Here is a 25,560-nt window from a genome sequence, read left to right as displayed (position 1 = left end):
TCAAAGCGAATGTATATTTACCGATTAAAGCAATATTGATAATCTGGAGGTGTTAAAAAGGCTACTTAGTGTGCTGATATTAATTACGACATTGACGATAATGATGACGATGATGATGATGATGATAATGACGGAGATGAGGATGACGATGAAGATGATGAGGACGACGACGACCATGATGATGATTATGATGATGATGATGATGATGATGATGATGATGATGATGATGATGATGATGATGATGATGATGTTGTTGATGATGATGATGATGATGATGGATTCATGGAAATTGGTTCCTACAGACAATTGTTCCTATGCTTATTTTGACACATGCGGACATTTTTTTCCAGCGTTTTTTTTTGACAACCCGAACAATGGTTCCTTCATTTGAAGGACAGTCTGGCCATTGGTTGCTACTTTATATTGAAACACTGTTAATTTGTTCAGACTGTTTTGTTGCCCCGGACATTCGGTCGTAAGTTATATTTATTATAATTAGTGCATATGTGTCAAGGAATAAAACATGAGAACAACATAAGAAGTTGCACATTTTCTTTGTTAAACTTGTAATAATTATGTTATGCACTAAAATGTGTGGAAAGAAGCTCATATATAAATTTATAAATATATAATAACAATCAATTACGCAAAAGAAACTAAAAACAGAATCACATATCTACATTTATATAAATATAAACATTATGAAATACAAATATACATTTTTGACATAGCTGAAATGTATACATTTTAGCAATAATGATCAACAACACGCCCTAGTTCCCAAGATACAATTAACGAAATTGAGCAAATAATATGCAATATATTTTAAAAGTTTACTTTTAAACAAGTGTTTCTGCCAATTGTTTAGCAAAAAAAAGGTCTGAACAATATGTTGGATTGCAGGCTAATTATAACGTGATAACCTTTGATCTGCGTTTACCATATTTTTAAGTTTGGCATCTAATTGTTTTAACTAATTTGCAGAGTATTAAAATAATGTATTAACCAATGTCCGGGCTGTCAAAAAAACGTAGGAACAATTGTATGCGGTGTCAAAATAACATGGAAACAATTGTCCGCATTTTTCACTCGTGTTCGACCATACTTATTGTAAAACGCCATTAGCAATACCTTATTGATTACACTTGTCGGTTTCCAATACGACATATAGTATTATTTCAGATTACATACTTTCATACACGTATATGATACATATCTGTAAAAGTATGAGTATAATTTATATTGTACATAATTACAACTCACGCAAGTAAAAATCAAAACATCACAACAGTTTTTGTTCATGACAAAAATAATAAAAGATGATAATAATATTATAAGTTTATAACAATTATTTTAAAAGCAGATAACTTGTACTTGGATAATACAGTATTACTTATACTCGTAAAAATCACTTGATATTCGGTATTGATTTGAATGTTTGGTTAAACATCCAAATACAATATATAGCACATGTAGTTCACAACAAACATGAGCATGTTTTTGCATCCGAAGGTATAGACATATTATACCAATAAGGATTAAGCAAACAGTAGTTCACAGGCTATGCCTGTTTTTGCATAAAAGTAGATAAAACTCTGAGCAGGATTTACATCAAAATATGGGTGCAACAAATAAACACATAAATACAAAGTGTCCTTACATGAATATTTTCATCCCAAGAATGAATTCCCGTCAAACCATACGTATGTAGATATCATTGATGGTCAAATATCTTGATCAAGAAATCTAGTAACGATTATCAGTCACCATCAAAGTAACTGTCAAAGAAAGCCGCTAGGGAACTAAACGTTGGCCTCTCCTCTGGCCGTGCATTCCAGCACTTGATCATAACGTCATACATTCGCGGGGAACACGTGTTTGGCTGTGACATGCGGTACCCGTGCGTGACCTTTTCAATTGTCTCCTGATTGGTCATACCTGAGATTTTTTGCAAACATAAGATCATTATTCTTATGAACTCTTTATGTTGCCAAAATGACACAACCTTGGGAATTGTTTGTGCCTTACGATAAATGCATAAAAAAAAAATTATGAATGTGTGTCGCCTATTCACTGTTCGTGTTCATTATCTTTATCTTAATAGCGTTTGCGAAATATGTATGTATTACAAGAGTACGAACTGTATTGGCGAAAGTTGACTTAAAGACGATGTTGATACAAATCTTCGATTATTCAACTTAAAAAGTTCTTATACAAATAAAATCATGGACACGTTTACTTCTAAGCATTTGTATGGATTTATACGTTTATTTAATTATCATAACGCTTTAATTACATATATTTTATAATTAATAATGTGCTAGTCTACTATTGTTTCTATAAATAAGCGATTAAAGAGGCCTTTGCACACATTTTGGCATGTTTTGAAGTTTGTCATGAAATGCTTTCTATTGATAAATGAAAAAAATTGCTCTGAAAAGCTCCAGTAAAAAAAATCAAGAATAAAATTTAAAAAGAAAAAAAGTTACCCTCATCAAGGCTCGAACCACTGACACCTGGTGTCCTGGTGTAAAAAGTCTGCGTCTTAGACCTATCGACCATTCTTTCGCATACAATGTTTGATGTATTTTATACTATATATAAGCAATAATCGTAATTTCACAACATATAGCGACAACAACAGAACTCTCCAAATTATTCAATCGTTTCGCGTTGCAACGCTGTATAATTTTCAGGTTTTTAAATCGTCAAAAGATGCATATTTTGGCTATATAAGAGTAGGGTAAATGTTCAGTATTAATGTTTCCTCACAAATATCATAACACAATCGAAAATTTGCAAATCTGAAACAACTTTTTGAATTTTTGTCAATTTGCCAAAACGTGAAAAGGCCCCTTTAAAAACCCATATGTTATATGCTTTTACTACTATACCATACCTACGTAAGGTGTATGACCTAGGGTGACTAATTCATACAGTAGAATCCCGAAAGACCAAACATCCGCCTTGGCCGAGAACTTGCCATTCAGTAACACTTCTGGTGCCGTCCACTTGATCGGAAGAGTTAGTTCTTAAAATGGAGTCAAAAATAAGCATAATTTTGATTTATGTTAACATACGCTTTCTAAGGCAAAGCAAACAAAACACATCTCTAACTTACTTTCATTCCTGGAGAATTCGTATGTTCTGTTGAGATAGTGTTGTTGATGAACATAATTGTGGAATTTGTCTTAAGAAACTATTCGCGTTTCATGTTAGAACACTTAATAAATAATTCGTTGTCAAATTTCCGAACTTGTGTAAATCTGAAACTTAAGATTGCCAGCAGAAAAAGAGAGACACAATTCGATTCTAACCTTGCCCTGGACGTTCGTATTCGTCTTCTTTCAGCACTGAAGCAAAACTGAAAGTGCCCAATTTACAAACGTTCTTGTCCATGAATACGTTTCTTGCAGCCAGATCTGCATGTAGGATCTTCTTTCGTTCCAGGTACACCATGCCTGACACTATCTGAGGTTCGAAAAACAAATGACTTATTTGTTCAAAAGCGTTAATATTGTTTTGATCTGTCAATCGCTTGATGTTGTGTATATGCCACATAGTATACATACATGCTTATAACTTTGAAATGTTTATATCACTTATATCGAAACTGGAAGTTAATACCCAGATCATGCTAGTTATTATTACATTTAAAACACTTAACTTTAACATGTGTAAACTTTATTCTTTAATAACATTATCAGGGCACTGCTTCCTGACCCCATTATGCAGTCTTTTATAAAAAGCGACTGACTTCAGGGCAATAAAGCAAACACCATACAATGAGATAAGGTTGAAAGATTGCCATGGGGCAGGTATCTGAACCTGTTTTAAGGCATGCCAAATCTCAAACATAAATCTTATCAAAATATCAAATGAGTCCACTTACTTGTCCCGCACAATCCACCACTTCAGGGGTCTTAATATAGCGACCTTCACCAGTCCTCAACCAATGCAACAAGGTACCATTTAAGAGCTCCGTGACAATCAAAACGGGTTCACCCTTTGAGCATATTCCATACAATTTAACCAGATTTTCGTTTCTAAACTGCTTCATAATCCCTGCTTCGGCAAGAAATTTCTCCTTTGCAACGGTACCTGGTTTAAGTGCTTTTACGCACACGTGGATGGTGCGTTCTAATTTTCCTGTTATTGCAAGATAACACAGATATAGCTAGAACCAGCTAAAATTGAATGTGTACAAAAATGACTTGAAGTTGTGTTACACTTTTAGATCTTTGTACGATTTATAGAACAAGCTTCCAGGTATGCTAACTAAAAAATACTTGTGTGTTTTACGATACCTTCCCATACATCACCAAATTTGTATTTTCCAGTAGACTTGATAAGCTGCAGACACGAACGGTCTATTTCCCATGGCTCTTTTTTAAGAGATCTACTTTGTACCACAGCTATAGATACAATATAAAATAGTTAACTTTATTATCGCCAAACTTCCTTTAGAATATGGTTAAAAGGTAAAACTATATTATATGCTAACATGGTTTGTAGCTATATTTAAGTTTTTTTAATTAATTAATTTAGTTTGAAACTTTTCAAACAAACACTTAGCATACACAAGATAGGATATCATATGGTTGTCCATTTATAAAGTCTTACATGTTAGATGTTCGATCGATGAATTCTTAAAAAAAGTTTTCGAGATATTCGAAACAGGGTCTATGCTCCGAATGTTTATTCCAGTATTTCATCATCATCTCGTACATTGCATACGGGCAGTTGACAGGCCTTGGCATTCGGTAGCCCCGATCAACTATTTCTACCACGTCCTCAATGCTCATTCCTTCCAGTTTAAATATAAAAATATATGGCATGTTTACTAATGACAAAGGGCAATCAAAGAAACAATCCGATTTCAATTTGAAATTTCAGCATGTAGCAACATCATACTAAATTTTACCTATATATTTATTTCGTATGCTTACGTGTCATGAATGCGTTTATGTATATTTACTATATTATGCTTTTCTATGTAGGATTAAGGTAAACCATTATTTTAATTGTTATTATTTGGTGATAAAGACGTTTTAACATAAATATAATAAACTTGTATACATGAGCAATTGGAATGCAACTCTTTTTTTAAATGACATACAACACAAACGACCCAATGTTCGGAAGTGAAATATGTTTACGTATATACCAAGGCTGACAATATTTGTATATTTTGTGTCCGGTTAGAATAGGCTCGTTTTGCTTCGAACATTAAACAAATATACCTTCATATGGGGTTTGACAATCGGTCATCAGTTCAAAGAGAAGCACGCCATAACTCCACACATCTGATTTGAGCGAATGTTTATTGTATTTTATTGTTTCTGGTGCGGTCCATCTAACGGGAATTTTATCTGTTATTAAAAGGTTTTTCAGTCAATGGACATGAATGACGATTGATCAATGACGATTTGCATATCAAAGATAAAATTCAAACATTTAGTCACTGTTAATTAAATAAAATACATACATAATAGTAATGATTACTTGATATACTCCATATTAATGAAACATGGAAAAAGTTTGACGTGCCAAATTCAAAAGCGCCGATACCAGATCGATCGTTTTATTTGCATACATGATTTTGAATTAAATGGATTTTATTAAAATGTGCTCATTTTAATGTCTTATATTTATCATGTAAAATACTAACAATAACATTCTACACGTTCTTAATACATCCCACTGATTAACTATTTGAAACCCACTGTGTCAACAAAATATTGCCCGAAATCGCTCAGCTTTGTAATGTTTGTAAGACGATACAAAAGTTTCTTTTGTCAAATACATATATTTCGACGCTGAATAATTTTAACGATTTGAAGCGATGGTTAACCATGTAAAAATGTTAAAATCTGTACGTCGGTTTAGGTGGGGATGACGTCCAAACTAAACGTGTATACAGTTACAATATGCGACGGACGACGCACTACCAAGGCTATTTTAAAAGCGCAGCCATCTTCTCACGATGCTTTGTCAATAAAGAATTGGAAATGTTTTGATATATGTTAGGAATTTTGCCTACTATATTTCAGTCAAGACACTGTGCAACATGTTTTAAAGCCGGGTTTCAAAATGACTACCCAACGTTCCAACTAACTAAACTTTATAGTTAGTAGTAAACATATTCGTACAAAATATTGTTTATTTGGATGGTTCATTAAAGCTCCAATGTCAACTAACTTCAACAACCAAATTAACAAGCAAATCATTTTCAACGACACATTATTTACTCGTGTGCATGTTAAAAATTGACATAACTGCTGAGGGCTTTTGTGAAAACCCCCAACAACAAAAAAATAAAATCATCCAGTGAAACCATAAGCATAATACAAACTTGTTTGGCAATATGAAATAATTTACATAATGGCCTGAATATTGCCTTATTTAGAGCTCGAACAAGTATGTTTTTGAATTCATTTAAAGACAATGATTGTTTAACATAAAAAAGACTTTCAAAATATAAAAGTGAATTTTTCTTCCTCCACTGGACAAGTCGCAGGTACCATCGTCCGTTGTTTTTGCAGAATGAAAACCAGCAACCTTAGTATTTCCTGAACTGGTGATGAAAACGTTGCGTGCCTGAAGATCCCTGTGTACGATCTTTTCATTCTCCAAATATGCCATGGCACTAGCAACCTACAATAATACAAATATTTTGAAAGCATAGTCCGTTTTGCCAGATTCAGTTACTTGCGTCGAATCGAAGTGTGTTTAATTATACCTTGTACTTCTAAGACATAGAAGGCATAGAGATAAAACATGTGTTCAACATATGCTTAAACAACAAAGCTACACATTTGCTAATTGGCAAAACTGGCAGCCTTTGTAGAAAGCGATTCAATAACCGAAAGTATTAACATATATGCATGCATTTACGTAATTGAAATACTTTTATATTACCTTCACGTTTTCAATTATCTTTTTAGGTCAGTTTACATGCATTTGTCATCACATAAATACAGTTATGGTGTGTGGGATCTTTAACAACATATTTAAAAACAGGCGTTTAAAAAAAGACCGTCATTGCAACTGATGGATGCTCCCAAATGTTGCGCAATATCTATGTAAGATTTTAGTATTTGAAAACACGGGAGAACATTTGATAGATCTTTGACACAGCAACAATCGTATTAATATTACTTTTGATGGAAATGATAGCACATTATTTACAGCCTATGCTGCATGAACGTTATCAAAATGGAAGCGGAAGTGTCCGTGATAATTCATATCAATAAATTTCCTCAAAAGCCACTGATGCGGAATGACCTCACACGATGCGCTTATCAAACCTATAAGAATTTCATCGAATTAATAGCATTTGTTCGCGAGATCTCGCGCGGAAACAAATTAATTTATTCGTAACGAAAGGCAAACGACTCCCTTAAACATAATAAGCGCGGAACGACTTCCAAATATTTGCATGTCTTCTATGGATGCGTATATTCCGACCAGTTGTAATTTAGATATGGCTTTGAATTTAATTTATATTCAATCAGACATAAAACATAAAGTAAAAATGAGATATCTTCTTAAAACGTGGTATAACTGATTGAAAACCTATTTGACCTTAACAAACTTACAAAGATGCGAATGTTCTCCCTATGGGGAGCTGCATTTGAAGTGTGTCACATGAGATCATTAATTTATGAGATCTCGCGCGGAAACGACAAATACTTAGCAATAATCAAAGCACAATAACTCTGAAAATCATTAGACCGAAACAAGCCGGCTACAATGAGCATGTACACCATATGGTATGTAGTATATCAAGTTTCATAATCGAGTAATCGAGAGAATCTCAACAGCAAACTCAATACCATAAGAATAGATCTATCCCGGAAAAGCACGAGTTTAGAAACACCCACTAATCACCCCGGTACAAACAACGCTGGTCCATTAAATCAACCAATGATAGCTTACTTTAAATTATAACGGTTGATACGGTGTGATTTTGAAAGGATTATAAAAAGGTCATGTTTATTTGTACCAGCAGATTAGTGGGTATTTCAAAAAAGGTGCTTTTTCCGGGATACATATAATGATGGGAAACATGATAACACAATACGCGTCCATTTCTGTTTGTATAGTGATTTATTTTTGTTGCTTATATTCTGACATAAACGCTTTCAAATGTTCTTATAATATTCTAAACGACTTGATATGTGCGGCCGCCTATCTACATACCGAATACATATTTAGTGTATACCTGCTTACCTGCTTTGCAAACTGTACAAGGCCAGCTAAGGTAATAGAGCGCCCGTTGTTGCTTCTCAAGAAATCGAACAAACTTTCGTTTAAGTCTTCAGTGATGATAAGTATAGGATCACTTTTTGAGCATACTCCGTGTAACTGTATTATACATTCATGCTGACACTTTTTTAAGATCTCTGCTTCTTCCAAAAAAGCTTCTTTTGAAATCGGCATATTCGTTGAGGATCTGACGATGACATTCGTTGAACCGTTTAGGGTACCTGACATATATAAACATACTTTTATTGTTAGTGTATTATAGGTATAGACCACAGGTTATACGCTTTTCTACACGTACTAGAAAGACAAAGACAATATTATATAAGTTTTTATATGCATATAATATTTCTTTTAATACACCTTACCCGAATGGTGTTATGTTTTAGTCATATTAAATTTATCCTCGTCACAAAATGTTTAATGTTGAGTTTACTTATTTTTCTTTAAATGCAAATCTACAAACATCGACACCATCACCAACAACATCAGTAAAGACCAGATGTCATCGGCCAAAGATTTGCTTGGGGGAAAGGATGGAAGAATAAGTCATGGGTGGCGGCCGAGAACATGAACGAACCTCCGCGACCAAAGAAGAACTCTAGGAAAAAATACTAAAGAGGGAGGTGAAACAGATTATGAAAGATGTCAAGGAGGAATGGATTGAGGAGCAAGAAGGAGCAAGTTATCAACATTGACACATATATTATCACAGGCATCATTAAGAAGGTCTACAGCACCCTCAAGAAGACCAGTCAGCCCAATGCCAGTGTTATAGCAGACTCTGACGAAAACATACTGACTGAGAATGCCACAGTCAAAAACAGGGGCATTAAATGAGCACAATGGAGTGAACCATCTTCTGAAGAGTCATCAATGAAAAACACCAACATGAACTCTTGCACAAGTTCATCGACTTTATGAAAGAGTTCGATAGTTCTTGGAATGAGTTCATGTCACAGGTTCTGAGAGTATTAAACATTAACAAAGGTCTTGTGAAAGTCATGACTTTTAAGGTTACGCCAGAAGGTTAAGCAGTGGACAGATTGGTGAATTCTTCAGGACATTAGTGGTCGTAGTCAGTGATGTCTTATCTTTTTCGTCCGGTTTTACCTTTCTCGTGAGAAGATAACGCAGGAGACACTTTACGACCGCCATACTGCTATATACATGTATATCGGTATCAGACCCATATGCAACTTGAGATTTGCTTATGGCATTGACATCTTGGGTGGCACCAGTAGTGAACCCTAAGCCCTCACCGGCATAATCTGTACAAGAGCAGGAGCATACGGGACTGAGATCAGCGCGGAGACGTCGAAAATGCTGGTGAATATTACGAACAACAAAAGTGCAGACATCGCCATTAACGGTGAGAAGATAGTAGAAGTTACCAGTTTTACGGACTTGAGAGTAACCCTGCCCAAGGTTGATACCAGTATCGCTAAGGTCAGAATCAGAATTATAATGGCGACCGCAGCTTTTGCCAGATTGAGTAGATTGTGGATAAATAGCTCCATCAGATTCACCACCAAGAATAGGTTCTACATGTCTTTCGTGGTATCCTACTCTAAGACTGCGAGACCTTGACACTTTACGATGACATAGAACGCAGGATACAGGGTTCTGAACACAAGAAGTCCGCTCCACATCTTCTAGTAAAGCACAAGACAAACGAGAACGTCCAGAACATGACAACAACACGTGTTGGCGAAGAAGGACAACTCCTAACGACTATCAAATTACGAAAGCAGACTTGGTTTGAACGTCATTTGACACGACTCTCTATGCAAGACTGTGCTACAGAGCACGCTAGAGGAAGGTCGCATTCGATAGAAACGATGTACAATGCGGAAAAGTGTTCGTCTCTCCCAAAGGTTGAGCAGAATGGCGGAGGTTCTTTGTGTCGTCATCCCTCGCCCTCCAACCCCCCCACAAAAAAAAATCTTCAGACCTGTCAAAGGAATGATGATGCTGATGTTTATGCTAATCATGACACACATTTTGATGTGTTTATACTTTTAAACGCTATTTTTCAAACAAAACCATATGAACTTGCATATGTGAATTCGAGATTTAATTGATTAAAAACGGTAAATTTATTGTAAACATGTAATACATTTAACAATACCTTTCCAAAATTCTCCATACCGACCACTGTATTGCACTGTATATCTGTGTGACTTATGTGTGAGCCGAACCGCCGAGCGCTCCAGTTCAATAACTGCATTGTGGTCTATAGAAGGCTTTTTCATAAGAGGCACGGGTATTAAGGATCCAGACATATCTCGTATACCAACTGCAGGAAAAAAGGTCTATTGAAATTTACTTATGACCGCGGCTGTCTTGTTTGTATTGGACATATGTAACAATATTTTAACGAATGTGTACTCTCCATTATTTGAAGTGCGAAGGTTTTGTGCTGTAGTTTTATATTTTCTGAGATGCTCTGAATATTTGTAGAGGTATATAGAACGACATACTGCAATACTGGAAAACTAATTTGACAAAAAGAGGTAATCATCATTTTCCTAAAAGATTCACATTATCATTTGGTGAAGCTTATATGACAATATTTGTGTAACTACGACAAGTCTGTGTATCGTGATAAGACAATTGCAAAATCAAACCCAGAAGATTAGTAGTCCTAGTCTTTCTGGTAAAGTGTAAGCGATAAAATTACTAAGATGGTGGAACGACATTTATAAATCAGCCCCTTCTTACACTAAATGGTCGGGACATTGATCGTAACATGCCCTTACATAGTTGAACATATCAATATATAACACTTTAACATGTCCTCATATATGTTGCCATTTACCTATAGTATGGCTTCATATAGTTGCAGTTAAAACACGGTCAAAGTAAACTTTACTTTGCTTTCTTACCATAGTATTTAATTTTACGAAAATAAAACGGAAACAATTTGCAATTGTATAACATAGAATATTGTTTGTATGTATGTCCATTTTCTAAAGTTTGAAGAGTTTTCTAACAGCATTGATTTGTTTTCTTAACGCATGTAAAATAAATTACACACATGTGTGACATTAAACGAGAATCAATCGTCACTCCTCATATTGTTTTTCTTGTGTCGCCATATACAAATTAAATTGCGACCTTTTGATGATTTACGTAAAAAAAAAATCCCGGGATGTATCAACTGTTTCCTTGTATTTCAATGCATCCTCTTTTGTAAACATCACGAGATAAAAATATATTTGCAGTTATGTGAATTTGTAAGTATGTATTCCTTTTTCTTGACATTATATTATTCTATGACTTGTTGTTATTTCACTGTCTATATTCAACACGTTTATGAATATAAAATTCGAATATATTCGAATATTCAAAAATGCAAACACTTATTGCCAAACCGGTTGTCCAAACAAATTAATGTGAGTCTATGCCCTTAAGAAATAAGTAAATACTTGTTAGGTAAATAATTAATGTTATTGCTACGTTAACAAAAACTTATTAACAGATAATTGTCATACGCAAACATATTTAAGTTTTCCAAAATCACCAAATGTGGAAAAATCGGATAACTATGCTCCTGAATTAAGAAACGGGACGAAACAGTTTGAATTTTGACGCAACTACAGCTTTAGTTGTACATAGGTTTTCAAGTATTAATACGCCTAAGCCTTTCAGTTTTTCGTTTTGTACGAACACTGCCGACTCTACTTGAAATTCAAAACCGATGGTAAATAATTTATTGACGAACAGTCTTTGCATAACCACATTGTCAATTCAGAGAATAAATACAAACACCCGTCAAATACCGGCGAAAAATGCCTTCGAATACATCATACTTCATAACAGTTATTATTTTGCTCGCTTACAATGCACCAGGTATGCTAGTGCATTCGACCCTTTTATATTCAAGTTTATGTAAAATATTTATTGGATGTTTATGGATATAGATGTGTATGATAATACAGTAACGTATACTAACGATGATTGAACCATACTAATAATTTACCTTCAGAGGGTATTGATGAACATTCTTGTAAATTATTTAAGCAGGCTTGCGTGAATTGATGGATCTCGTCAACTTTCCTTTGGAAATATCGATCTCTCTCTGTCCTTGCAGTCTGCAGAATAAGCCTCGCATCTTGCACAATATTGACCATTTCAGTTTGGGGTATTGGTATTTCATCGTTCTGTAACTATGTTTTATTTAAATGTCAATCGAGTGATTTAACTCAAAGGTATAACGAAAAGGAATCTAGCATAATATGTTTGAATAAACTTACCTGTTTTATGTAAAGTGAAAGAATCTCATGACCACCTGTCGAAACGGATGTTTGTTTGACGTAAAAGGAATAAAAATTAGCACTGCTATGAATGTAAGTATAACACAAATATTGCATTTGATCATAAAATCTGTATTTGTTACATTTTGCTTGAAGTTAATTTACTTTTATCAAGTTTATCATAGTATAATTGTGAAATTTACTATGATAATTATTAAACTAAATTTTATGAGATATTCTTACTGTTTCTGCTAAACACCGCGAATGTACATGCATACACAAGTAAATTTAATTCTTATGTTTAATTATGATAACGAAAGCGAACACAATAAAATATAAAATCGTATACAAATATCGAGTCACGTTATTAAATTTGAAAAGATAGCATGACATAAAATGAATAAACAAAATATTAACAAGTCATTATGTATCTAAAATATGAAATCCGCCTACACATGTTTAATTTGCTAGCACTTACACGTCGCAGTAAATTGTCTTTTAGTAGACCACATGATTCTTGATCCAGGGACCGAGTGCCTTCCAAGAGCGATATCAGAGTCATGAACAAGTCTTGAAGTATAGTTTCCGAATATTCACTGTCTGGGAAGTGAAGTACTTTTCTTTCTACACGAAGCGCCTTTATAAATATAAAGAAGTGAAACTCCAGCTGCTGGAGCAGTATTGAATTTTCATTAAAAACAATTAGATGGTCCTTTATTTAAGGCAAGTGACCGATTGCCCAAACAGTGCAAAACAGCACAATACAAACCAACATAAACACAAAATATGAATAAAGCTGGGGTCACCGCCTTGGAACGGTCAATGCAAAGCATTGGGGGTTTAAACCGGGTATAGAGCGCTCAACCTCACACTTGGCCCAACAATATTCATAATACATTTAAGTGAAAATAAAATTTAACGTCATAGCATTGTGACTCAAATCAAACAATAAGAAAAGGGAATTAAAACGCATTCAATTTAGTTACAGTTTAATTACTCAATGGTATTGAAGATACCAAAGCAACAGAGTTACAACTTTTTGACGAACGATAAAATGAAACTACAAACAAGTGTCAACTACATTCCTTCTTTATAGAAAAAGATTTAAAAATATAGCGTCATTAAGTTGATATTTCAGATAATCATCGCGCAAATACAGGAAGAAGCAGCAATAATGGCTGTAAAAATTCCATATTACATTGCTTGGTTGTTTATGTGACTGCTAAAAAGTAAATTAATAATAATTAAATCAAAAAAGAAACGCCTATCAGAGAGAAAATATAAATAAAATTGAACATTATAAACCCAATGACCTATGCATGTAGCTTACATGTACCCAGGAACAGAGAAAGAGTTATGACGTAATTGACAGGCAAAGACACAATGACGTGAAAAAAATCCAGGGACGGTACTGTAAAGTAATAATAAAACTATTAATGGGGGGGGCTACTGCAAAATTGTACGTCTAATAAAACAAGTTTAGTTGATTTAATATTAAGAATCAAATATATAAAAATAGTAATTCCATTAAAGCGACATTATTGGAATCATACAGTATATAGGTGTATTGACAACTGACGACAGAAATGATTTGATGTACGATTTGAGTCCAAAAGTAGTTTTCATGCAGATTTGTTCATACGACACAAAGACACAATTTTGTTCAACAGTGAAAAATGCCCTTATAAAACAAGTTTTGTTGATAAAATATTAAGAATCAAATATATAAAAATAGTAAATCCATTAAAGCGACATTATTTGAATCAAACAGTATATAGGTGTTTTGACAACTGACGACAGAAATGATTTAATGTACGATTTGAGTCCAAATGTAGTTTTCATGCAGATTCGTTCATACGACACAAAGACACAATTTTGTTTAACAGTGAAAAATGCCTATAATATCACTAATGATTCCAAATTTTAAGAGAAGAAAGATATATTGAATCAAAAACCATCAAACACGTGTTTTTAAGTACATAAGCATCGTATCCATTTGATAAAAACAAGTTAATTAAATTGAAAAGTTTAAAAATAAACATTTGGTTTAACATCTTTTAATTTGCGGACACGCTTCAAGACATCTCCGTAAAATGATGGATGGAGATTCCATTATTTAAATGCCATTTTAAAGAAACATTATATTTTGAAAGTAAATCACCATACTTAGAGTAAAATTTAGCAAATTTACTTATTAGGTTATGATACAAAAAGCCTTGTTTAAGCAATTTTTTTGTTAATATTAGATTACGATCATTAAAATCTTTAATACATGAACATGCTCTGGCATAACGTACCAACTGCGAAATGTAAATACCATAGGAAGGTCCTTTAGGGATGTTGCCATCTAGGAACGGAAAATTCACAATTTCAAAGTTAAAATCGTCCCGTTTGTCGTATAAACTAGTTTTGTAAAGTCATATTTAACAAGAGATTGCCAAGCAATATTGTCCCCTACCGGTGAAACTTTACCATTGTCAGATTATATATATATACATATATATATATGTGTGTGTGTGTGTGTGTGTGTGTGTGTGTGTGTGTGTGTGTGTGTGTGTGTGTGTGTGTGTGTGTGTGTGTGTGTGTGTGTGTGTGTGTGTGTGTGTGTGTGTGTGTGTGTGTGTGTGTGTGTGTGTGTGTGTGTTGCCATAGCAACCAGAATTCTTGACATCGGAACAAAATGAAATGACGTGCGTTATCTCCATATTGCCATCTATCCATGTTTCAAGTTTCATGAAAAAAATATGAAGAACTTTTAAAGTTATCGCAGGATCCAGAAAAGTGTGACAGACAGACTGACTGACAGACTGACTGACAGACGGAGTGCAAACCATAAGTCACCTCCGGTTTCAACGGTAGGGGACAAAAAGTATAAACATATTGCTTCATGGTTTTGTTTAATACTGATTTTAATTATCGTGGATCGGTTATATAAGTAAACAACAGTAGTAAGCTATGGTGCTTTGAACGAGTGCTACATTGTATAGAATATTAATTGTGTTGCATTTTGTGCTTAAATACTATTGCCATAATTTTAAGAATGACACCATTGCAATTAAAATGAAATAGAATAAACGTTGAAACCACTTATCTATATTGAACATCTATATTTGCATTTCATGTAGATGGTCGTCAATGGGGTAATACTTAAGTCGTAAAGATCCGGATACGGTTAAAATATTTCGTCATGTATGGATAATCCCTAGTCATAATAAAAAGGACTATTGTCAAGCAATAAAAGTCCCCTACTTATGCAGGATCCACCATTTTCAGCAATATTTGTAGTTTATTTGTTGCCATAGCAACCGGAATTCTTGACGTAGGAACAAAATTAAATGACGTGCATAATCGCCATCTAGCCATCTAGCCATGTTTCAAGTTTTATGAAAAAAATATGAAGAAATTTAAAAGTTATCTCACGATCCACCATTTTCATCATCATTTCTGTTCTATTTGTTGCCATAGCAACCAGAGTTCTTGACGAAGGAACACAATGAAATGACGAGCATTATCTCCATATTGCCATCTGACCATGTTTCAAGTTTCATGAAAAAATGAAAATATAATATAAATGAATATATAAAAAAACTTTTTAAGTTATCGCAAGATCTAGAAAAGTGTGACTGACAGACACACAGAGCACAAGCCATAAGTCCCTCTCCGGTTTCACCGGTAGGGGACTAATAAAAACATTCAAGCGTGTGTAACGCTGTGTCGACGATTCGGATGATAAAATACAGGTAAGTCTTGTTTGTTTGTGGAAATTCTATTACGTCATACTAATTCCGGAATGAAATGAGATTTCAACGCAAAAACAACCCTTGCTTGCAGGATAACTATTGGAGGCAATACACCAACTTTTTGCGTAACAAACCTCTACGCTGTAATGTAGCGTCTTGAAAAGAGCAGCTGCTTTCTTTTTCCAATGGCGTATCATAGAATCTAGCAAATGTCATATCTGTTGACCATCCAGCGATTTCATCATCTCAGGAATTGGAAGGCCACTTTGTTTCGCTCTGGAAGTTTCAGCACACCGCGCACTATGAGCTTTACATTTGTCAACTCCAATGCCAGATCTTTCATCACACATTTAATCCATCTACTCACAGTAGTTGAGACTATAACCTTATGAGGATAAATGTAACTTATTAACAATTTCTTTTCACTATTGCGCAGTGTACTTGTGCGTTTAATATATTCTGTAAAAGTACTTTATACACAAACATCATTGTCTGGCACATATTTACACAATCGAAGGATTGGATTCACTTTTCCTCTCCTTGTTTGTTTTAACAACCCACTATAGAACAATACATGAGAGTCATTGATTTTAACAATGTTTTCCAATATCAATAATGCAATTGAATGGCTTCGACTTGCTTAAGTCAAAACAATAAGCATAACAAGTTTGTAAGATAAGATTTGTAACGATAAATCATTTACTGGTGTTAGTGTTTTGAGATAACACAGAACTTTGGATACATCCCAAGTTTCTTGATATTTTGGATTTGCGGGTCTTAAATTATGAACACCAGTGAGGAATCGAACTACTGAAGGATGACATCCAACTGAATAACCATCCTGTTTTTCACACAAATTAGACAAAGCATTTCTAGCTGTATAAAGTGTTTCATATCTCAGTCCAGATTCATATAATTCTGTAAGAAATTCAATACAATATTCTATAGGGCTTTGAAATGGATCAATTTTCCTTTTATTGCAGAAATAAACCCATATGTTAATGGACGTGGAATACTGCTTCTGTGTAGTTTTTCTCCATGATGCCATGATGATGTCAATATACTGGTTAGATAGGATTCGCTTTTCTTAGGATTTCCGGATATGCGACATACCATCAGATGTAGTTTGTAGGCTAATGGATGAATCTTCTGTGTTTGTAGTATTTTCAAAATGATCGGACCAACCTTCAGAATATAAGGATCGCTAGTCAACATCTCCAGGATGCTGGTATAGAAATTATGTGTGATCCAAAAAGGTGCAACCAGGAAAATTTATGCCTTGTCATGTCAGGCTTTCTGCAGAACTTGTGCAATGCATCTGAAAGGCGGAAATGCATATATGTATTTGTTATGCCAATCAACAGAAAATGCATCTACTGCTTCAGCATCAGGATCTGGCTTCCAAACCTACTGATCTGTTTATTTAAACGAGAAGCAAACATGTCTTTTCCCGGCAAACCAAAGCATTGCACTTCCTTTAAGAAAACAGATTAATCCAATTTCCATTCAAGATTTTCATTAAAATTTCGAGAACTAAAATCTGCTTCATTCATCATACCTGGGATATGTGTAGCTGAAACCCAAATTTCTCTGTTTTTACAGCAAAGCCTTTCTCTAGCAATGTCATTCAGAAGTACAGTTTTTTTCGGCCCATTTTATTTATATAAGCAGCAGTTTCATCCCATCTACAACAAATTGTATCATTAAGATATATATAGCACCCCATCCAAAATCATTTTCATCTGTTGTTATTATTAACTCAGGGTTATATGAGTTATTTTTCTATGTTGCTGTGGTGAACATTCAATCCACCAGCTTAGTTCCTGATTCATTTTCTTCGAAATGGACATGATTGCTTCATAATCGCCAGCTTTATGATGAAGGGCATGAATTTGTTCATAATTCTTAGTTCTGTAAAAAAAGCGGACTATATTAAACAGCTGAGAAAGATATAACCAACAAACAAAACCAAAACCCTTGCAGCATCTCGAATTTTTGCCTTTTTCTGTGTATACAAATCTACGCATGCTTGTACTATTTTTTGAATTTTTACTTCTGGAAGAGTGACTAACATATTTTCAGAATCAATAATGCTTCCGAGAAATGTTAGTTTTTGAGTTGGTACTAATACCGATTTATTTTCGTGAATCATAAACACTAAATCAGTAATGAGATTTACTGTATCTTGTATGTTTAATTGACATTCAACATACGTGTCAGCCAGAAGTAACGAATCGTCTATGTAGCCAGAATGTTTATGCCAAAGCATACGCAGAGATGCATTAACCGGCTTCATGAGTTTTGTAAATAACTTTGGGGCAGATGAAATGCCATTCGGCAGTACTTTAAACTTGTAAATGTTTCCTAAATGATTAAATCTGAGCTTTACTTGCTCTTCCTAAGCAACTGGTACACTGTTATGGCCATGGCGAATATCAATACTTGCAAAATAAATACCTGGCTTTACCAATTTTAAAGCTGCTTCAAACGTGTCCATCTTAAAATGATGGTATTGAATATGACTATTTAATAATTTCAAATTTAAAATCATCCTATATTCACCCGCAGTTTGTTTTGGAATAATGAAAATTGGAGAAATATATTCAATAGGGTGATGATCAATTTCCTCAATAACACACATTGCCAATAAATTGTGTAGTTCTTTATTTATAATTTGTTCTTCTTTTTATGATAATCTACCTTTATAACAGTTTGCAATGCTCAACAATACATGTATCTAGGACATTATTATCATTTGTCTTTTTTTCCAATTTTCTATCTGTTTTTTTATATTACCAGTAACAAAAGTACCAACCTTCTCTACTTCTTCTGTTGGGATCTGGAGTTTTTTGGAAAGGCTTCAGTCCGAAAAGGGCCATTTCCTCTGCCTCTGTCGCGGAAGCCTCGTCCGCGAAGATCATATAGGTTGAACCCAGCTCGGCGTCCACGGGTACAGCCCCTCATAGGAACACCACGCCCCACTTTGCCAATACGATTCATTTTGTTGATTTCTCTGACATTGTTATTAACATCCGTGTCATTCCCATACAACAGGTCTGTATAGGGTAATGATGCCGAAGCTCTTTTCGCTTTGTGTTCATCCTTTTATTAGCATGACCCAACAGGGCGATGGCAGTTAGTCCTAACTCGACATGCTCCGACTTGGGCGATGAATTTGCTTACAAATGTCATCAAGGTTGTCTCCATATAAACCATTTCTAAAAGAGTTGTTGACAAGACTTGCCAGGTCAGGATGAATATCAGCATCAACTTGTTCATGTTAATAACATATGTCGGACAGCTGTTTGAAAATGGATTTTTGTTCCGACTCAATAGAGGATTCTTCGTGTTCTGTTTCAACATCATAACAATCATCATAATTACTATCATCTTCTATGGGTTCGTTACAAGCGGCCAATAATTCATTGGAACGATGTTCTTGTTTTTCTATGCGCTCATTTTGAGCATTGACATAAGAATTAAGCACACGCAAAATTTCTAAGACTTCGTTCATGTTCGCATTCGTGGCGGTTACCTGACGGAAGTCACCTGACTTCACAGATGAAGTCATTGATGCGTTTGCATTTTCACTCGGTGGTTTAGGCTCTTTCATGCCTGTAACGGCCGAAACCGTAGACTGTTTTGAGTTCTGTACTTTTTTGTCCGCCATTACACACGTGCAACGAAGACTAGAAGACTACCTTACGACAATTGCCGTAAAATAACAAAGTCGTAAATGGACTTATATTTTAATCTGCGAACAGATATATTTAATGTATTTTGTCCGAAAACAATATAATACAATTAAGTTACCAAGATAGCTATTTCGTAGAGACCAATATTCCGAAGAATATCAAAATCTAGTAAGTCTCTAACTGACGAGAAATATCGTCACGGTCTAGTTGTTCTCAGTGTAAAAACCAAAAACTGATGTACACTGTCTGAGATCCAACAACGCACTGGCGAATTACGATACGGTTATTGCACATCTCATTTGATTCCGGAAATAGTATGACGTAATAGAATTGCATTTTGTATAGGTGATCGTCCACGGGGATAAACTCCATAATGGACACATATTGTACCAAGAAGCTTTACGTCTGTTTGTGTATACATGTACATGTATTCTTAGTTATAATTATGATTGCAAAGCTTACTTAACACAACTTGTTAATGTAGATAAAGACATTTAAAGTGACAGGTACTTGCCTTTTGTAACAAGTATAAATTGATACGCATGTGTTTCATATATGTTGTTCGCTACGTTCAATTCTATGGATAATATATATTATATATGATATATAATACTACAATTAATTGGCCATCTTCATTACAATGAGTTTTCCAAGTTTTATGGACACATGTTAGAAATACCCCAAAATATTATGTTTTATTATCTAGCTTGATAAATTATTTAGAAATATTTTATTTTAAGATATACTTGTGCCGTGATTTGTTCGTCTAATAAAACATATTGTAATGTATTGTAATTAAAAAAATACCTTCGTAAACAGTGGATGCGGCCCTGCCAAAATGGCCGAATTTTGTAAGGAAAAACACATGTCAAAGTGCACGCAGTTCTGCATGATACTGATCAAGTCACTCAAGTCTAGTTCTTGAAACGAGGTAATGCCATTGCAGCCGCCTAGAGGAAGGAAACACTTTGCAAGTTGCCAAGCATCTATAGGAGGCCACGCCTCATCATCGATGTTTGCCCAAGACGGAAGATATTGTCGGTGTAGCTTGATGATATTATTCCTGCCCTGATCATTTACATTTTCAGGACTCTGGATTGGTAGATCGACTGGTGTAGATGTATTTATAATGTAGCAGGCAGTCGTATCCGTAAAATTGTCGTCCGTTTGGCATTTCATCTCACTCTCGATGAATTCGTTTTTCCATGTTTTGCCGACCGACTGATGGATCTTTTGAATTTCCGTCTCCACAAAAGCAGCTAATGAATTCTTTGTCAGCTTTAATGCTATGTATGCCTTCAGCCACTTGTTTGTTTTCTTGTCGGTAAAAACATTTACAGATGTAGCCATCCTTCAAAAACATATTTTGTATTTGTAATCACGTCATGGTAAAATATTGCCGCACAACGCTATGCAATAGGCATTGTATTAAGACATAATAATTTAAACATGTTATTATACTTAAAAAACTTGGTAGAGTGTAACCTGTAACTTGGTTTCAGGTTATGTAGGGGTTTTTCTAGAGCGGAAGTAATTCGCTGGTCAATTTTTAGAAAGTATTTGGAGCTACAAATAGAAATCTAATTACTTGCATGTTTTTCATTTACAATCATGCATGTTAAGTTAGTTATAGCATTAAGAAGTATTTCTGTTTTGTATTTGTATGAATCATTCTCGATTCTTTCTTCTATATACATAACATATATTATATGTTTATATGAACTTTCACTGTGCAATAATTAACTGTCCGAACTAACCAACCAGGCATTTATGAGCAGAGAGGTCTGAGGTAGAATATATTCAGTATGGAAACTGTGTAAGAGAGTAACATATATGTTAAAGTTAATGGTTAACTTATATTTGAACACCGGAATAACACAACTAACTTTTCTATCTTTTGACTAGTTTTTATTTTGAAACGTTTTTTAACAATAGGTTAAGTTCCAATTCAAAAATAAAAACAAATAAAATAACAGAGCATTTTGGGACACTTGTGTACTTTGATTTCAAATAAGTGTGACCTTAGACAAAGAGGCAAATTATGTCCGGATTTAATTCGGAACCTTAGTAAACTGACTGTCCTTTGTCATGATGGATTTTATCATAAATAATAGTCAGATGGTTGTGATACCAACAGATTCACATCTTCATTTGAAGAAAAATGTAGTCATCTGCAAGAATTGTGTTATTTTTTATATTGTCATACATGTTCGCGACTGTGCAAAACAATGAACAATGTTGGCAGCAATTAACATTACCCGGTATTTGATAATTTGAAATACATAATATATGTGTTTTAAATAGAATAGTTCCTTACATGTTAAACTCGTTTTGCTACGTTTATATCACATGGGTGCAGTTTATTATATGAAATGGCGAAAAGAATGTTTAAATAGAAACTGAATTGTGGCCAAATTAATTAACAAAATAATGGCGACAATTTTTTAAAATTGGCGAAATTAAGAGGCGACAATTAACTTTTTGAGCCAGCGAGATCCCTGCTATGCCTAAAAATATCGAAAATATGAGTATTTTTCACAGTTTTGGCATTTGTGGTTTACATCGTTGGAACTCGTGATAGTATTAGCCATTGTATCCCAATAGTTTGTATCCCTTAGTTCGCATCCATTCTCCAGCAATCAGAGCAGAGTATATACTAAAATACGACGTAGATGTTTGGATGCTTTTGATTTGCTTTGATTTATAAAACTTAGTAACGCCCGGAAATCATTCATATTTAGGAGCATGTCGTTGACGTATTGAAATGCATTACAACAAATTCTCGATGAACTTTCAATTAGCAAATTTTCAACAATTTAACAATTTAATTTACCGACGAACACATGTTATCGCAACGGATGCAAAGGAAAATTGCAAATTACATATCCCCGCAAACACCACCAAATATGATTACAACGTACATATACTAATAAAGACGATTTTTGCTCAATTCATATTTGTCAGTAGATGCAAGTTTATGTCGGGGGATTTTGTCTAAGTGCGATAAGGCTTTTTGTGACAAAAATTCAGTAAAATCATGATGTGTTACTTAATAGTTAAAAGTACATTTGTAAATATTTGTAAATAGATCGTAAGTAATTAATTTCGCATTTGAATTGTGGCCACTCATGTAGCAAATTAAAGTATGACTGCAAACCACGCCAGGTAAGTTTTAAACTATTTATTTTAGCTCGATTGTATAAGCCTTATGCTTATTTAAATGCTTCCGATTTCGTTTCCTGTGCAGACCCAGTACTCGGTGTCTTTGTGGGAAATAAAAATGGGGATCGAACCCGGAAAACATATCCACTACGCAATATACGGCCATCAATGATTCATTTGTTTATGCGAAACAGTCAACCAGGAAGGGTAAAAACTGTTAAACCGAAACTCGTTTGATCTACACGCGGAAGATACATGTGAGTATTTACATGCGGAAGATAAATGTGAGTATTTACAAGTACGCATTTAAATCAAATTCAATTGCCTATGAAATAATATTATTATGTTATCCAACTTTATGAAAATACGATATTCGTCTAAGAGAGAAGTTAATGTGCTAAAGTATGTATCTGTTAATGCCCAACTACTTACAATTCCTACTTAGCGTATGTTTACTACGAGCTATTGCGGGTTGAATAGGCGAGTAATTTCAGCGTATGCGAAAATAAAAATAGTAAATCGTCTTGTTTGAGCTTACACCTCCTAAATTGAAGGTAAATCTTGATTTATAAAACAAAAAAATATATATTTATTTGTTACGAAAGAAATACTTTATCAAGAATATATGACAATATTAAACACAATCTTAATAAGTAATATTATTTAAATAATTATTATACATTTACCTGTCGTCAAAATGTACATCCTTTCAGTATGGGAACATATATGATTATGAAATAAATAGTTTCGTTCACCGTATATGAGGAAGAAAAAGAGTACGTTGTATGTTGGTAAGTTGGAATATATTGATTTTGATATATACATACTTGATATACATGAGCCACGCTCTGTGAAAAGGGGGTTTACTGCATGTGCGTATAGTATCGTCGAAGATTAGCCTGTGCAGTCCGCACATGCTAATCAGGGACGACGCTTTCCGCCTTAAGTGGATTTTTACTAAGAAGAGACTTTCTGTACACGAAAAATATAAAAGCGGAAAGTGTCGTCCCTGATTAGCCTGAGTGGACTGCACAGGCTTATCTGGAACGACACTTTACGCACGTTCATTAACCCTCCTTTACACAGAGCATGACCCCCTACACACACACACACACATACGCACGCACGCACGCACTCACACACGCACGCACGCACGCACACACACACACACACACACACACACACACACCACACACACACACACACACACACACACACACACACACACACACACACACACACACAATATAATAAGTCAATTTTATTTGCGGATAAACAAATGAAATGAATGGGCAGAATCCCCAAAACTAATTGTTTTCTGTTACGTAGGAATGTCATGACATGATAAAAATTCTTATCTTTGCACATGATTTAAGAATTTACGAGGGCAGATATTTATGATAACATGTTCATTGTATTGTATGCGCTCCTCACCAAAGTTAAGCTAAACATCATTAAGAGGTACCATAGAATCCAACCAAGCATACTTTGATGTTTGCAACTCCTCTTATAAAAAAATATAGATATATATTTCAGCAAGAGATATTGCTGTTACGTAAATTAGCGAAGAAATCGAGGATTTTACATTTTTATGACATTTAATCTCGATTATTCTCACTTTTACAATCACAATTATTAGCAATACAATATATAAAATGAGGAAAGCAAAACTGTTAGTGTCTTTCGTTCGACAGCATGTACATGTATATTAGGTCATATCGCTTTTATGAAATACATTGTTCTGCACGGCTTCGTTTATTACCGCAGTATATTTGCACAACAACTAAGGAATCCTGGCATCAATATATCTATATATCGCCATATGTTCGTGAATATCAAAACAAAAATCCCATAATCATAAATAATATTTATAATATTTGAATTTTCCATATCAAGAGACAAAATATGTTTGATTACTAATGCAATATATTGGCACATTTCTTTATGATCCACGCGCTTTTAAAAATACAAAACTTACAAATAGCAGTACCTTGCCAAGTGTTCGGTTTTCAAAACTTTGAAAATAAAAGGGAACGTTTGAAATCTTATTAGTTGACGTGCAGTGTATTGCATTTTAAATTTTAGTTATAATTTATACACTCGCTTGTTATTGCGCGGTAAACTTTCACATTTGACAACACTGCGTTTTGAAACTGCATCCATGCCAATAATACTTTTCAGACACAAAGTTAACGGTATGTCGACTTTCATATTGGTAAAAACAGTTTTAAGTGTTTCTTTTTCAGAACAAATTGACTTAATGATAACATATTTAGGTAAAAAGTCCAAGAAGCAAGTCGTTGCCTTAAAAAGTGCATATATTCATAACCAAGAGGCTAGTTTGAAAAAAGATTGGTCTAGGTTAGATGAAAGATCGGTCTAGAGGTTAGATGAAAGATCGGTCTAGAGGTTAGATGAAAGATTGGTCTAGGTTAG

At 34.3% G+C, this 25,560-nt stretch overlaps 2 protein-coding genes across 3 annotated transcripts; both read right to left on the bottom strand.

Moving 5' to 3' along the window:
• Window positions 1-1,750: 1,750 nt before the first annotated feature.
• On the bottom strand, window positions 1,751-5,368 carry LOC127874249 (proto-oncogene tyrosine-protein kinase Yrk-like). 2 transcript variants are annotated; one of them, XM_052418474.1, is made up of 7 exons: window positions 5,244-5,368; window positions 4,624-4,807; window positions 4,308-4,415; window positions 3,893-4,149; window positions 3,318-3,471; window positions 2,900-3,031; window positions 1,751-1,938 (listed from the first exon to the last, which is right to left on the bottom strand). In XM_052418474.1, the coding sequence occupies exons 4-7, from the start codon at window positions 4,058-4,060 to the stop codon at window positions 1,760-1,762; spliced, it is 633 nt and encodes a 210-aa protein (XP_052274434.1). In that variant the 5' UTR covers window positions 4,061-4,149; window positions 4,308-4,415; window positions 4,624-4,807; window positions 5,244-5,368; the 3' UTR covers window positions 1,751-1,759. The 2 variants fall into 2 exon arrangements, with proteins under 2 accessions (XP_052274434.1, XP_052274435.1); XM_052418475.1 differs by lacking the exons at window positions 4,308-4,415; window positions 4,624-4,807; window positions 5,244-5,368 and having other exon boundaries at window positions 3,893-4,198.
• LOC127872245 (uncharacterized) lies at window positions 4,178-23,861 on the bottom strand. The gene is made up of 9 exons (XM_052415576.1): window positions 23,811-23,861; window positions 20,770-21,313; window positions 13,006-13,164; window positions 12,254-12,440; window positions 10,400-10,567; window positions 8,236-8,492; window positions 6,507-6,657; window positions 4,729-4,807; window positions 4,178-4,187 (listed from the first exon to the last, which is right to left on the bottom strand). The coding sequence occupies exons 2-9, from the start codon at window positions 21,310-21,312 to the stop codon at window positions 4,178-4,180; spliced, it is 1,554 nt and encodes a 517-aa protein (XP_052271536.1). The 5' UTR covers window position 21,313; window positions 23,811-23,861.
• Window positions 23,862-25,560: the final 1,699 nt, after the last annotated feature.

Source organism: Dreissena polymorpha, chromosome 3, assembly GCF_020536995.1.
Source record: "Dreissena polymorpha isolate Duluth1 chromosome 3, UMN_Dpol_1.0, whole genome shotgun sequence".
In the NCBI taxonomy this organism is placed as follows: domain Eukaryota; kingdom Metazoa; phylum Mollusca; class Bivalvia; order Myida; family Dreissenidae; genus Dreissena; species Dreissena polymorpha.
This window is presented reverse-complemented; position numbering and strand designations above follow the sequence as displayed.